Source organism: Nilaparvata lugens, chromosome 12, assembly GCF_014356525.2.
Source record: "Nilaparvata lugens isolate BPH chromosome 12, ASM1435652v1, whole genome shotgun sequence".
In the NCBI taxonomy this organism is placed as follows: Eukaryota; Metazoa; Arthropoda; class Insecta; order Hemiptera; family Delphacidae; genus Nilaparvata; species Nilaparvata lugens.
Genome location: NC_052515.1, coordinates 10988074 through 11004561, shown reverse-complemented (window position 1 = coordinate 11004561; position 16488 = coordinate 10988074). Strand labels below are relative to the sequence as shown.

The 16488-nt window shown below is 28.3% G+C and overlaps 1 protein-coding gene across 1 annotated transcript in view; it reads left to right on the top strand.

The window, feature by feature from the left end:
- LOC111051577 overlaps window positions 1–16488 on the top strand; it is a 46223-nt gene that overhangs the window by 21386 nt on the left and 8349 nt on the right. Inside the window, exons 8-19 of the mRNA XM_039438883.1 lie at window positions 2013–2078; window positions 5108–5128; window positions 6133–6180; window positions 7353–7403; window positions 8249–8290; window positions 9163–9183; window positions 10252–10293; window positions 10839–10877; window positions 11694–11723; window positions 13189–13215; window positions 15002–15028; window positions 15758–15793. Coding sequence (XP_039294817.1) covers window positions 2013–2078; window positions 5108–5128; window positions 6133–6180; window positions 7353–7403; window positions 8249–8290; window positions 9163–9183; window positions 10252–10293; window positions 10839–10877; window positions 11694–11723; window positions 13189–13215; window positions 15002–15028; window positions 15758–15793 — 450 coding nt within the window. The remainder of the gene's footprint in view (window positions 1–2012; window positions 2079–5107; window positions 5129–6132; window positions 6181–7352; window positions 7404–8248; window positions 8291–9162; window positions 9184–10251; window positions 10294–10838; window positions 10878–11693; window positions 11724–13188; window positions 13216–15001; window positions 15029–15757; window positions 15794–16488) is intronic.

Here is a 16488-nt window from a genome sequence, read left to right as displayed (position 1 = left end):
ATAAATTCCCTATACCATGGGATATCTACTTACACTATTGTTTCTCTATGGTTCTAGAGCCTCACAGGTCAAGCCTTTGCTCAGATTATTGAGCAAAGCCTTTGCTTCTGACTGATTTATTAATCTTGGCGTACTACCAATTTTGTCCAGTTGGTTTAATAGTTTTATACCTGTTCCTCAGTTAGAGCTCGGTACCTTAATATTAATATATTGATGTAAATTAGTTGAATGTGTTTGAAATATATGGATTTATATGGCTAATAGTCAGGTTTGAAAATATGGGTTTGAAATTGAATGGGGTTTAGAAATTCAATTTGTAATATTACAATCTGCATATGTATTCTGCCTCTATGATCTAGAAACATTTATTCTAGAACATAGAAATAATTATTTTAGATCTGTTAAACTGCCCCATCATCTGTAACATGAGACTAAAGAACTCCATAAGATTCAAGAAAGTCAAAACTGCGCGGAGTAGAATCGTCTCCCGAAGAGTTAAGGCTGTGCAAAGGCTAAAAATAAACTTTCTACTCGTGATATTTTTCAGAGTTTTTCGATTTGTATATCATCAAGCTATCAAAATGAAAAAATTTTCTCAGGAAAACATTTTTTTTTTTTTTTTTATCATTACTTTTTGAGACATGAGCGCCTAAAGTTTAAATTTTTGGGACAGAACATTTCAAGTTCGGTAAGAGACAGATCCATGAGATTTGGAGGATGGATTCTTCATGGTATTTTCGATCTAGTAAAACAAAAATTTTCTGAAAATATCAATTTTTGAAAAATTTATTCAATTTACCAAAAATAACTCAACTAAAAGCTATTTTTGGTTATTTTTAGTAAATTGAATAACTATTTTAAAAATTGATATTCTCAGAAAATTTTTGTTTTACTAGATCAACAATTCCATGTAGAATCTATCCTCTAAATCTCATAGATTTATCTCTTACCGAATTTGAAATGTTCTGTCCCAAAAATGTAAACTTTAGGCGCTCATATCTCAAAAATTAATGATCAGAAATTTTTTTTTCCTGAGAAAACTTTTTAATTTTGATAGCTTGATTATATAAAAATCGAAAAACTTTAAAAAATATCACGAGTAGGAAGTTTATTTTTAGCCTTTGCACAGCCTTACTCTATGAAATTATCTCAATTTCACACTGATACTTGGAAAAAATGCTGATACTGTATGTATATGTTTTTCAATTTCATAAGCTTTGTTTGTGAAAATAGTCAGCTCTCTAAGAAGCCATAAACTGAGCGTTGATTGAAAATCAGATAAGGTTTTCAGATTCTGACTGGTAGGTTTATTAGTTATATTTTATAATTTCTGTAGAAGCCATAAACTGACTTTTGATTATAATAAAATTCAGTCTTCGATCTTTTATGAGAATATCACCATAGAGAAACGATAGCATAAGTAGATATCCCATGGTATAGGGCGTTTATGTCGCAACTTTTACACTCTTATCTCAAGCTGATAGTCCACGTAGTTCTTTCCTGTGAAGCTTTATGACACTGGTAGTCTCTCATATTGTGCCGTTCATACACTCTTACCCGGTCAAAACAGTAAAAATCAACAATAATCGACAGTAATCGGCTTGAGATAACAGTAAAAGTTGCGACATTAACGCCCTAAACCATGGGATATCTACTTAGGTACGCTATGGTTTCTCTATGATATCACATACTTTTTTCCATTGACTACTATATAGCTAAGGTTGCTCTAGAGCGACTTAATAGTAGGTACTAATTAATATCTCAATTTTGTACTACAAAATTCACAATTATTCACTTAAAACTGTCGAAATCACTCATAAATAGCATCCATGTCTTGTGTCATTTATAAAATATTTTAATAGATGAATTAATAAATTCAACTGATCTTGATTCAAAAGAAATTGGAAAACAGTAACGCAGTAGCATTGAAAACCATCAAACATTAAAAACTTTAACCATGAAGGTAAATATTCAATTTTTTTTTGAAAAATGTGTATTTTTTGGAATTCTAGAACCAAGTAATGAGATCACAAGAAGTCACCACTACTACCACAACCACCACCACTACCACATATAAGGTGAGTTTAAGAATATTTATTTTCAATAAACATAAAATTACTTAAAATTCTATATTAATTATAACTAGTAGTTCTGTAAACAGTAGACCTCACGCAGTATTCTCATCCACAAGTACCTGATTGAAACTATAGACCTTATGGAAATACAGCAATAGACTGGCTTCTCCACACATCTGTGTAATCACTTGTCAGCTGATTCATGATGTATAATTCTATAGTCTGATTTTTACTCTAATATTGGCGTATGAAGGAGCCTCCTTTTTCCTCTATATTATCCTTGAAATGCAAAATTTCCAAAAATCTTGTATATACGTCGACGCGCAATTAAAAAAGGAACATATACCTGTCAAATTTCATGATAATATATTACCGCGTTTCGCCGTAAATGCGCAACATATAAACATTTAAACATTCAAACACTAATAATATTAACAAAATTAACAAATATTAAAATCACTAAAAAATAAGGAATAAAAAGATAACATTAAAAAAATGTTTGTCGATTATCGGTTGATATGCTTATATTTGATTGACGAAATGAATTTAAAACCTTCCAAATTAGAGTTTGACTCAGTTTTTGTGCAATTACTTGTTGAATCTACTTGCATTTAATTTATTCACTATGAATCAATAAATTAATGAGTAAATTTATTGAAAAATATTTCAATATTGTTTGAAACTTTCTGGATTTCTTTAATAAATTGATCCAATTTAACATGAGTATAATTTGTGGATTTGAGTGAAATTTTCAATATTTTTGTGATTGTGGAGGAAGATTTTTGCTTGGATTTGTGTTTTGGAATTAATTAATCTGATAAATTCAAAATTATTGTAGTACATACATTTTTTGGACTCAAAATAGTGTGTGAATTAAGTTATCATTTACATGTGACTGTGTATTCCAAATTAAGGTTTAAAGCAGTTTTGGGCGAATGCCTGTTGTTTTTACCTGCATTGTATCTATTGTCTATGAATAAATGAAATGAGATAAATAGATCAATTAATTCAAAGCCCTCCAAATTAGAGCTTGACTCAGTTTTGGGCAATTTCTTGTAGGATCTACTCGCATTAAATCTATTTCCCATGAATTAACAAATTTATTGAGAAATATTTCAATATTGTTTGAAACTATCCGGATTTCTTTAATTAATTGAAAGCCCTCCAAATTAGAGCTTGACTCAGTTTTCAATTTATTGTAGGATCTACTAGCATTAAATCTATTTCCCATGAATTAACAAATTTATTTTAAAATATTTCAATATTGTTTGAAGCTATCTGGATTTATAAGGTCTCTGAAACCTATGTCACTATATTGCTTTTTCACAATTGATACGGTTGATAATTGTCTGTCTTTTCTGCAGTAGCTTAGAGCAGATGTTCCTTCATCAAGAACAATAGATCATCAACAATCAGTTTCTATAGCTGAGCAATTTATTCTATTGAGTTAATCAATTGTACACCTGTGACGTGTTGCGTCATTTCAATAATTGATTACAGAGAGATCCAGACAATATTTTTCTGCATAACATTTTTGGAAGCAGAAGTTTTAAAATATTTTTTATTTGAATATATTTATTTCAATCAAACAAAATTAAACATGAAATTTTATTGGATCCCATCAACTATAGGCTATTTGACGGGTTCATCTCAATACCATGATTTGACGAATAATTTGCAAATCTCTGAATAAGTTTATTTTAGATCATTAATAATTTCTCAATTTAATTAAATTATGCAATCCAATGATCTATCACAACATCATGGAACAGTGTGGTCTTTCCAGAAGAACACAACAATATTTCACTATTTTTTTTATTAACAGTACCCAATTAGATTCAGTTCTTTCGAACCAGAAATTGCATGATTAGAAATATCTTTGATGTGTTATTATAACAAAGTAACAACCTTATTTTAATGATCAATTCAGAATAGAAAATGTAATCGCCGTATAGAGTGAAATCCATAATCATATAGCCAATCCATTCATAACCAAATTTTACACTCTCTCTCCCACGTATTTTTTATTCCTCTTCTTCTTCTTCTTCTTCTTCTTCTTCTTCTTCTTCTTCTTCTTCTTCTTCTTCTTCTTCTTCTTCTCTTCTTCTTCTTCTTCCTTCTTCTTCTTCTTCTTCTTCTTCTTCTCTTCTTCTTCTTCTCTTCTTCTTCTTCTTCTTCTTCTCTTCTTCTTCTTCTTCTTCTTCTTCTTCTTTCTTCTTCTTCTTCTTCTTCTTCTTCTTCTTCTTCTTCTTTCTCTTCTTCCTCTTCTTTCTTCTTCTTCCTCTTCTTCTTCTTCTTCTTCTTCTTCTTCTTCTTCTTCTCCTTCTTCTTCTTCTTCTTCTTCTTCTTCTTCTTCTTCTTCTTCTTCTTCTTCTTCTTCTTCTTCTTCTTCTTCTTCTTCTTCTTCTTCTTCTTCTTCTCCCTCGCCTCTTCCCAATTATTTGGGGTTGGCTCTCCTGGATCTAAGTAGCCAGTGATTGCGATCTTGGGTCGTATCTGTATTTTTCATTAGTACTCATTCCTGAAAATTCTCCCGAACCATACTAGACCCACTTATTATTGACTTATAATGCAGTATCAGTTTAGAAAACTGGTAAAACAAACATAGGATTCTCTCAATCATTTTCAAGACTTTGGAATCGAATTGCAAGAGATGTATGAAAAATACTGCGAGCTGTATGTATTAGTTTTATGAGAAACATGAATTCTAAACTCATGTCAACTGTTGATTTTATTTTTAATTTTTCTATTGATGTGATAAATATATGCAGTAAATTCAAAAAAAATATTGTTCATACCACAGAAAGTGAGTATTCATCTTTTATTACAATCCTCCCCTTCATTATCTACGCACAAGACTATACAGCTCAAATTATATCACCTTAAGTACAAAAACATTTCAAGATTCATTAGATAAACTCCTGTATCTACAGTCAAGTACAATAGTTTTTTACTTTGCTAATTAATAAAATTAGTTTTTGTAATCATCAAAAAGTGATTTTATATTTTATTGTTACTATTTTCTGTTTCAGGCTGTTGAATACATCCAGTCCGTGAGTAGTAGCCTAATTCATTTATATTATTTATTTTTATTATTCAAGTAGTAAATCATTCATTTCATTCGTTAAAAAAGTAAAGTTTATTGTTAAGATTTCATATTCATTATATTGTTTAGAACTTAACTGAGCTCCAAGATCCTAACTTCCAATTTATCGAGTTTTTTTATATTTTTCAATTTATTAATGCATTTTCAAGTGTAACAATCATTTTTTCATCCTTCTGATCAACCCAGATAAAATTTTATAATATAATGTATATTTGGACTGAAAATTTTTGTAATCCTTATAAAGTGTAATCCGGAACTTCTCAAATGTCAAGAAAACCGCACTACCTTTATCAAGTTTTTCATCAATTTGTTGGTTTTTTTCTAACTGATTTTTCAAACTTCATCCTGTAAAGTGATCTTTCATTCAATTGATTAATTTTTTCATAGTATTTTCAAAACTATTATTCTAATATAGTTGAGATATAATAAAATATGAACTATAACTTCCAATTTATCAAGTTTTTTTATATTTTTCAATTTATTAATGCATTTTCAAGTGTAACAATCATTTTTTCATCCTTCCAATCAACCCAGATAAAATTTTATAATATAATGTATATTTGGATTGAACATTTTTGTAATCTTTATAATAGTGTTTTCATAACCATATTTAAACTGTTATTATAAACAAAATTGAGGAGAGAAACAGTTTTGGGTTTATCCTGTTGATTCTCTCCCAATCATTAATTTGATATTGTGATTGTGGAATGTAAAAAATAAATGAATAAATAAATATCAAGTATATTGTTGAGAAGATTGCAAAAAAAATTGAATTTAGCTAATTAATCATCATTTAAATTATCAACTGATCTATGTATTGTAAATTTAAAACCTTTGATCAAGTAACAGGCCTATAGTGAATTTTTATCCAGCTAATAAAAGGTTATTAGCAATAAGAATACTGTACGTTCTAATTGGCTCCTATTTAATTTATTTCTTTTCATTTACTAGAACTTCCAAGAGGTTGGCTCCAAGAGTATGGGATACAGCGATGATAAGGTTTGTCTGTTTTTATTCCTACCGTAAACAGTATTTCTAAAATGATGAAATAATTATAACTATTGTATTTCTAGAATGATAAAATAATTATTTCCAAGGTATTAAAGTCAAGTTATCAATAAATTAACAATCATAAGAAGATCGGCTTTCACTTTACGATGAGATGTTTATTCATGATTTCATAAAGAAAGCCAATGCTGAAGCATCATTTTTTATGTTGAGAACGGTAATTATAATAACTATTATATCATAGGTTTGTGTTGACTTGATCACAATGTTTGCTATTTAGTTTTTTAGGCCTAGATGTAGGCTAATTTTAAGGCTGTGCAAAGGATAAAAATGAACTTTCTACTGGTGATATTTTTCAAAAAAATTCGATTTGTAATACTATCAAGCTATCAAAATTAAGAAGTTTCCTCAAGAAAACATTTTTTTCCGATCATTACTTTTTGAGATATGAGCGCCTAAAGTTTAAATTTTTGGGACAGAACATTTCAAGTTCGGTAAGAGATAAATCCATAAGATTTGGAGGATAGATTCTTCATAGTATTGTTGATCTAGTAAAACAAAAATTTTCTGAATATATCAATTTTTGAGAAAGTTATTCAATTTACTGAAAATTACCAAGAATAACTTTTAGTTTAATTATAATAACTCAATAACACAAATAATAACTTAACTAGAAGTTATTTTTGGTCATTTTTAGTAAATTGAATAACTTTCTCAAAAATTTATATTTTCAGAAAAGTTTTGTTTACTAGATCAACAATACCATGGAGAATCTATCCTCTAAATGTCATGGATTCATCTCTTACCGAACTTGAAATGTTCTGTCCCAAAAATTTAAACTTTAGGCGCACATATCTCAAAAAGTAATGATCGGAAAAAAATGTTTTCCTGAGAAAACTTTTTCATTTTGATAGCTTGATAGTATAAGTTACAAATCGAAAAACTTTAAAAAATATCACCAGTAGAAAGTTTATTTTTATCCTTTGCACATCCTCAACTTTCTCAATTTTCATCATAGGATGGATGCTTTATCAAGAGACATCTGTCTACAGTTCAGAATATTCTGCAATTGGTACCTTACTCCTTTTATTCCAGTGTTATTCTTTAATATCATTATTTATCAATTGAGTTTTTAGCTCTGAATATTTGTGTATTTTTTGTAGGACGCTATGGTATTGAAATCATTCGTTGAGAAGGATAACGGCTGTTTCTTGGTGAGATATTTATATATTTTTTAACATAATTAATTTCATTGTTCATTATCTTCTTTTCTATTCTTTCATCAAACATCACAGCCTTCACTTATAGTCACAGAATTCCACATTAGTCCACGATCTTAGTCACAAAAGCATATTCTCATATTTCATATTCATACTCATTTATTTATTCAATTATACACTGTTTATTAGAATAATTGGGGAATGATCAATATTATTTTGGTTTTCCTTGAATTTTGAAGAAAACTAATGATAATGATAATTAATGTCTTCTATTTTTTGTATGTAAGTTCAGTTTGACTATACATTGTTATATAAAAATAAAAATAAAAATAAAAATCTCAGTACCCTTTTTGAATATTTAATCACATGTTTCGGACATTGATGGCATTTTCTTGAAAATGATTTTTATTTTTATTTCTATTTCTATAAAAAGTAGCCCTATACAGAAAAGATATTGTTATATAACTTTTGAGATTTTTGAGAGCTTAACCAAAAATTAATAAAATTATTGATTAGTTAATATCATGATAATATTAACTGTTAAGTAAATTCTTGTAAAGATAAAGTTCACTGATATGTATGTATGTATATTTATATTTGAATTTACATATTTGTATTATGGTACCTTGTCAAATAGCCTCTTTGAGGTTCGCTTCAGGTATTTATTCAAGTAAAGTTTTTTCTATTCTATTTTAAAGAAATTCTTGATTGGCTTGAAGTCTGTCTTACTGCTAAAATTGAAAAATTGCTATAAACTGAAACTGCTTACTCCTACGAAAATTGGTTAATTGAAACTTAATTATTATTGATTTTTACAATTTTCTGTTTTTTTTCTCTAGACATCACTGCTCAAGGAACCATGCAACAAGAAGCTCATTACTGTAAGTAGGAATCTTCAAATTATTTAAATTTTTTTAAGGAATATTTTCTATTCTAAAATATATCAAGGGTCATTTTAGTAATATTCAATGAACATACGAAAAAATCGTTAATTGGTTGTAGTAGAAATAATTTTTTTTCCAACCATAAACTGATTTAAGTTAGAATTTAGATTTCTTGGATAATTGTTTCTGATTCTGTGAGATTTAGTTTTTAATGATATCCATTTTTGATTGAAGATTGTTTGTTTTCTAAAGTGAGAATTGTTATTTTAATAAGAGATAGTAGCATTAACTTATATTTTGATTTGGATTGTAGTATAAATTTGAGAAGGGACAGTTTTGGGCATAAGCCTGTTGTGTAAGCTACACATAAGTGTATACATACAAGCCTAATAATTGCGCATGACTAAATAAACAAACATAAAACATTGACAAACATGTTTTTTATAAATATTGATATAAACTCATGATTACTGGAAAGCAATAATATATTTTATTATTTGAAAGTGGAGCAATAATAAAAGGAATTATTTCTGATAGCAATATGTATGAAAGCAGCCTCAAATTTTACAGAGATTCATATAGTGAATTTCAAGTTTGCCTTGGTGACAAATTCGTAGGAAATTATTCAAAGAAGTATTCTTAAAATATTCTTCATATTTAAAATATTCAGGAATATTTAATATCAGGAATTTATAATTTTCTGACTATTCATACTGTACGAATAAATCTCTTCAAAAATATTATCAACTATACTAGAAATGTGCACATTATAATTTTATCATAACACAGTAGTAATCTATTCTAATGATGATGGAAATCATTAATATTTTTTTTATGTTATTTTGTTAATTATTTGTTCTTTTTTTCAGTGCGAGCTTGGTTTGGATAATGTAAGCATTTTTTTCAATAATCAAATAATAATTGTGTTATACTTTGTCTCTTATTAACACTTAATGCAATGTATTTTGTCATTTAAATTTAAGAGTAATATCATTTTATTAGCTACTAGATAATAACTTGATATTGGAATTTTACATTCCGAAAATAAATTATTCAATGATTGAACTCGAATCTACAAATTACAATAAAATCAACAGGCTATTTACTTTAGACAGTTTTTTCAAGGCTACTTACCAATGTAGAGTTTTGAAAATATAATCATTATAATTTTGTATAACCATAGAAAAATAATCATATACAATAACTGTCTTTCATATAACTGTCTAATGTAAGTACCCTGTTGTATTTCTCTATCAGCTTTTCCTGGCATGTTTATTCTATTCTATAGTATAATAGTCTATTATAACATAGTGTCTATTGTAGCCTACCACTGTATAGTGTATAGTAAGGTCCACATTATAATGGTAGCGGAGAAAGATAGGCATTGCCGATTCTTTGCCTTGTCACTGCCTTCTATAGAGGATAGCTGATACCGGTATATCTGATATAATACAGTATTATACCTAGAATACAATACCAATATTTGTATTCTAGTTACCTTGATTATAACTGTTAATTCTTGTTTGAATTAATCAATCATATTTTATTTGTCAAGAAAATATATTTTTCCATGATTGAAAAATACATTTTTATAATTGAGATTGAATATTTTTCCTATAATTAATTACCGTATATTCTACATTGTTAAAAAACGATACGCAACATTGCGGAGCTAGAAAAGGAGAACGCTATCTGCTTTGACGATTGATAAGGATAGCCAGTTAATAATAAATACTGTCATTATAACGTGGACCTAACTGTACAGACTTTGTGAAAATAATTAAGTAGTGTGTTCACTCATACTTACCAACCATGTGAAATTTAGTTAATCCACTGAATTTATTGTTAAACGCCACTGTATTTTTGTACCGCTTTTTATAATTTTGCTGGAATTTTGATTTACAAATTACTATATGACTATAATATTAAAATTGTATCTTATTATTTCTTATGTTTAGAACATTCAACAAACTTCGCTGATATCCTACTTCAAGAATGCTGTAAGTAGGATTTTGTTCTCGTATTTTCATTATAATATTACCGTACTTGATATTGATCCATTGATTAGGCTCATTTCCAATAATAAATTTGTTCACACTGGATAATTGATATTAAATGTTGTTTTTGTTCCACTGCGCTCAAATGTATTTAATTAATTAATTATTCATTTTCAACACTGAGTACAATCATAACACTAAAAAATAAACCAATATTATCTTGGTTTTGATCAATTAGCATCGAAAAAGGAGTTATTAAAATATTGGCTCTTCATAAGGAAATTAAAAAACAAAATCTCATATGAGAACAAGTTGCGGTATATTGGGTTTTTATTTGAATTTGAATTAACTTTTTCTATCAGTAAGATGGAATTTAAAATGAAAATGGAAATTGAAAGAAAATATTTTTAAAGTTCTAAAAAAACTTATCAAGAATTTACTTATTAATATGAATTGAATTATTCAATAAAATGCATGATTTTTCAAGTTAGTTTTGTTATTCATTACCAATTCATAAATTTAACTCTTGCATTTCTTCTTAATTACAGTTGTATTTGAAGGAGAGAAAGATCCACAGAGCTGCACTGGTTTGTATAATTTGAAAATATTTTTCTAAACTTCAAATTTCTGTAATGAACATTAATTTACTTCATTATTTCATTACAATGAATTGTGGTACCTAATGCCAGTTGTTTTTTATGACTGACAAGTAACAAGTTCAAACACCTTTGAATTATTCGGTGATTCTCATCACTGTTCTCATTTTATTCTATAATATACCAATGATCATTACTATTGTCAATAGAATTTCCCATCCTATAGAATTGCAGTAACTTCAAATTTAATACATTCAAAATCTGAAAACTTGCACTTTAGCTATTTGGACTGACTTTGTGATAGAAAATTATAAATATTTTTTATGAATTAAAATAATTGAGTAATCATATTTTATAATAATTTGATAACCGTTAAATAACTGATAACTGCTGAATTCATTAACTGAATAAGGCCCGGTTGCAACAGAAGCCTCTCAAATGTAAAAATCATTATCAAATTCCACGAGAACCTATCAGATGAGGTTTATTTGAAAAGAAGGTTTCTCTGATTGGTTCTTGTGACATTTAATCGGGATTAGAAGTTATAGACTCTTGTGCAACTGGGTGTAAGACTTTGACTACATTAATAATTATTATTAATACCGTATCCTACTATAATATTGGTATAGGCCAACCTAATATCGAGGTCATAAAAATAGCTCTCTTAAAGAGTTCAATTCATAATAGATTTTTCTGTGATTTAAACCTCAAGCTAGTAGCCTACAATATAAGATATTTGATGATATTAAAATAAACTATTTAAATCTAATATTGAACTTAACTTGAATCAAATATTTTTGTTTCCAGGCTTTGAAGCGTTGCAGACTTAACACCAAGGTGAGTAAATTTCATTATTATATTTTCAGAAAAAATATATATAGCATATTAAAGTTTATTTTTAAGGTTTGTAAAAAATATAACACATTGAGTTTTTTTTTTTTTAATCATGACCAGAAAAAGTATTAGGCCACTGCATCTGTAGCCTATTTTTGTTCCATATTCTTGTGGAACTTTTGATTAAATAAAAATTAAATAGAGATGGAAAAAGAAATATAGTTTGGAATTTCGTTCAATAAGAGAATCAATTCCTTTGTGAAGTATCTCAAAGTGATGCTTATTTTTCGATGATATAAATTTATCATCGTTTGTCTAACATATTCCTTATTCAAATATTTGCTTAACTTAAAGCTTATCATACGATTTCCTATCATTGGGCAACATAGACTAGGCTTCCAGTTGGAATTCAAAACTATAATAAAAATTCAGTTGAAATTCATAATTTCTACAGTATAACTAGAATACGGTTATATTCTTGCAGCCTACAGGAGAATCTAAAGGTGCATACAGATATACACGCCACGAGCATGAGCAATTCACTTTTAATCAGCTGATGCCAAGCTTTTTATATCTATAACTTATACCGTTTCTGTAAAAATACAGATATAGTCAGCTGATTAAAAGTGAATTGCTCATGTTCGCGGCGCGTATATCTTTACGCACCTTAAGAATATCAAAGTCTACGCTATAAGCCTATACTACGCTATTAACATGATGATACAGTAAAGATCAAGTGATAGGCTGGTAGGAAATTATATAATTACTAGTAGTTCTGTGAACAGTAGACCTCGCGCTCAGTAAGTTACATTGACCTGTTGTTATGTTTTCTCAAAAATTAATAAATAATTTATCAATAATTTAAAATGTCTAGAAAAAATCCTAAATAAACATAGAGCTTTTTTTTCTATCGTACCGTGACGTGTCGTCCTGAAATATGAGTGTGAGCACTGTTATCAGGTCTGGCTGCAACTGTCTACAACGTTGATGGAAAGATACATTTTCAAGATGTTCGATGTTTTTGAACGGGTAGTATTATAGTCCACTAGACAGCTGATTTATGATGAATAATTCTATAGTCAGATTTTTACGGTAATATTGGCGTATGAAGGAGGCTCCTTTTTCCTTTTATATATTATCCTTGAAAAGCAAAATTTCCAAAACCTTGTTTATACGTCGACGGGCAATTTAAAAAGGAACATACCTGTCAAATTTCATAAAAATCTACTACTGCGTTTCGCCGTAATGCGCAACATAAAAACATTTAAACATTAAGAGAAATGCCAAACCGTCGACTTGAATCTTAGACCTCACTTCGCTCGGTCAATTATAGTAGGCTAATGATTCAAGCACTAGGCTACACCACAGAATTCATAAGTGAACCATGCGATGAAATTGAATTAAAAAAAAATCCAGTCACTGAGCTTATATATTTTTTCGGTTTTGAAACTTTTTTCCTTTTTTACAGGGCTACCACAGGACCATGGTTCCCAGGGTAAGTTCTCTCATACCATGGATATATTCTTGTGCTATCTTCTCTCTAAACCATACAGTCTATGATATTATTTCTCAGTCGATTATAATACCGCATCCACATGTTGGCCCAATGTCGACCAGCGTCAGTGTGTGGATGGGTGGTTTGCCAGCGCTGGCCTTCATTGGCCCACGTTGGGTTACCAGACTGGACCAGCTTACTGGGCCAAAATGTCGACAAGGCATAAGAGGAATATTTAAAAATTAGAATTCAAGCAATCGTAGTTTTGATGAGCTGCAAGGATGTGTTCTAAGTATGCATGCGAGTACGGAATGATAAAATGATAATATTATATGAAAATATAATGGAATATATTGAATTATGAATCATTCATCATTTTAAAACACATGAAGATAATATTTTTAATAATGATTATAATATTATTAATTGGGTAATTGTGAATATAAAAAGTGAAATATAAAAACACTTCACTTAAATGGGCTACTTTTATACAAATTAATAAAAAACAATATAAAAAGTGTTGATATTGTTTTTACCTTTTTACATGAGTCCAACTCTATTTCTCATTGAAAATTGCCTTTCATTTGTCTGAGAAACTTTAATAAGTAGAAGCATTACAGTATAGGTACCACAAAAATGGAAGGATGGATATCCATGTTGAATAATTTTTTTTGTTTGATTATCATCAGCAAATTATCAAAAAATTGAAGAATAAGAAATAATAACAAATGTATGCCCGATCAACAATAATAAAATGAAGAAAATAAATTATCATTATTGAACAAGTGAAGTGAAATTCCATCAAATAAATTCTTCTGAAATGAACTTGCGCCACAAATATTTCACTTTAATATTATTAAATAAAATACAATATAAAAACCGTGTAGTACCCTTTATTATTAAAAACGTAAAAATATTACAACGATAGTTTCGACCCTAACTTGGGTCATTTTCAAGTATTCAATAGAAATTCATCTAAGTTATGGTCGAAACTAGTCGTTGAAATATTTTTAAGTTTTTAATAATAAAGGGTACTACAAGGTTTTTATATTGTATTTTATTTAATAAATATTAAAGTGAAATATTTGTGGCGCAAGTTCATTTCAGAAGAATTTATTTGATGGAATTTTACTCCACTTGTTCAATAATGATAATTTATTTTCTTCATTTTATTATTGTTGATCGAGCATACATTTGTTATTATTTCTTATTCTCCGATTTCTTGATAATTTGCTGATAATAATCAAACAAAAATAATTTATTCAACATGGATATCCATCCTTCCATTTTTGTGGTACCTATACTGTTATGCTTCTACTTATTAAAGTTTCTCAGACAAATGAAAGGCAATTTTCAATGAGAAATAGAGTTGGACTCATGTAAAAAGGTGAAAACAATATCAACACTGTTGTATACAGAGGATAACTTTGTGCTCCAATTTTTGATTCAGATAAATGGACTTCAGTTTGTCTGGTTCTATAAAAATTAGTAATTTTAAAAAAATACTATTAAATCGTCAAAACCACTGATTTGTAACCTACTAATTGGTGAAACCTGCCGTTATCAATAATTTTGTGTTACCTATTTCACTACTGTTAATGGAACTGGAAATTGGAAGAGAATTCATCCATGATTCACAATTCGAAGTTCACAGCAGTTCATAAGGATGAGAATAATTTATCATTAAATTCTTTTAGAAATCAGTGTATTAATAATTAATAATTCTTGCTTATATTTTTATTGGAGAACCATAAGATTATTCACATTTTGTCTCTCTGTTTCCCAGATTGATGTCCTTAATCATATTGGAATGGTGAGTCAAGTTTTGCAATCAAATACTATAAGATTTATTGAAATTATTGGGAAAATATACTGCAATTAACTTATTATGTTACTATAGGGACTAATCGTTATATTATTCTGATTGCTATCAGTATAAATATTGTATAATTGTTTGCAATCATACTTTCATGTTGAAAGAATTAATCTCCTTCAGCTAATGAGTTTATTTTCAAAGATTAAAATATTCTGGTAGAAGTAACTTCTAATAGGTACCTTCTATTCTTACTATATTATTCTATATTCAAATTCGAAGAAATGGTTTATCCATAAGGTTTATTTTGCTTATTCCATCGGTCTATTCCAATGGTTTATTTCATTATTCACATCTTAATCAGGTATACTTTTTTGTTTGTTTTTGAATAATTCCAAGCCTTACTTATTTTGTGAATACGGTGCAGTACTTTCAATAACTAATTTTATGCGTTATTGAATCTGAAGAAATTACTTTGGGCTATCACAAAAATGAATTGTTAAATTCAATAATCATAATTATTCATATTTGATCAGACAATAGGTTTAATGTATTTTATGAAATATGACTATTCACACACTATTAATTTATTGACTACTATATATTATAATTATGAGATTTACTTCATTATTATTATTTCTCCAAACATATTGCACATTCCACTCATTGAACACACATGAAACTTTGCAACTTTTTTATTGAAAAATGTTTTGTCATTGAATGTTTCAGACTTTCACTTGCTCCAAATCAAACAGCCAGGAAATGGTGAGTATGTGAATAACTCGCTATTTTATCTAAAAAAAATAACTAATATTCATTGTACATTTCAGTTGAATTATTTACCTGAATTAATTTTTCAACAGATTTCAATCTATATAATTTGACAGTATGGTATGAGATTTTGTGGTTTTTCTCCATAACTTAAATAATAAGACGTTGATACCACTATACCACTAATAAGCCTACCGCTATATTAAAATTACCGTATTTCCCTTTTTGTGTATTTAAGAAGTTGATATTGTGGTAGTTATTTATATTAAATGAAAAAGACTAAGAAATTGTCAAAAAACACAGATTTATTGATACTTAGAAAGACCAGTTCCGGTTATTACACCATTGTCAAAACAACGAGTTCATCAGAGATTGACAATGGTGTGTAATAACCGAAACCGGTCTTTCTAAGTATCAATAAATCTGTGGTTTTTTGACAATCTCTTAGTCTTCTTTATTTAATTACCGTATTTTTGTCATTACGACTAAACATAGATTTCAATCTACAAAAATTACTGGAGAGTTTCAATTAGTATAGCTTACAACTATTATTAGCTGGGTATATCAATTAAATAACTTGAGTTGTATAACTATATCAACAAGAGTTGGATATGGATATGGAGATTTTTATTTTTGTTAGAATAATTCTAATGGGGGCACAAACTCAAGTTGCAACTCAAGCTACATTG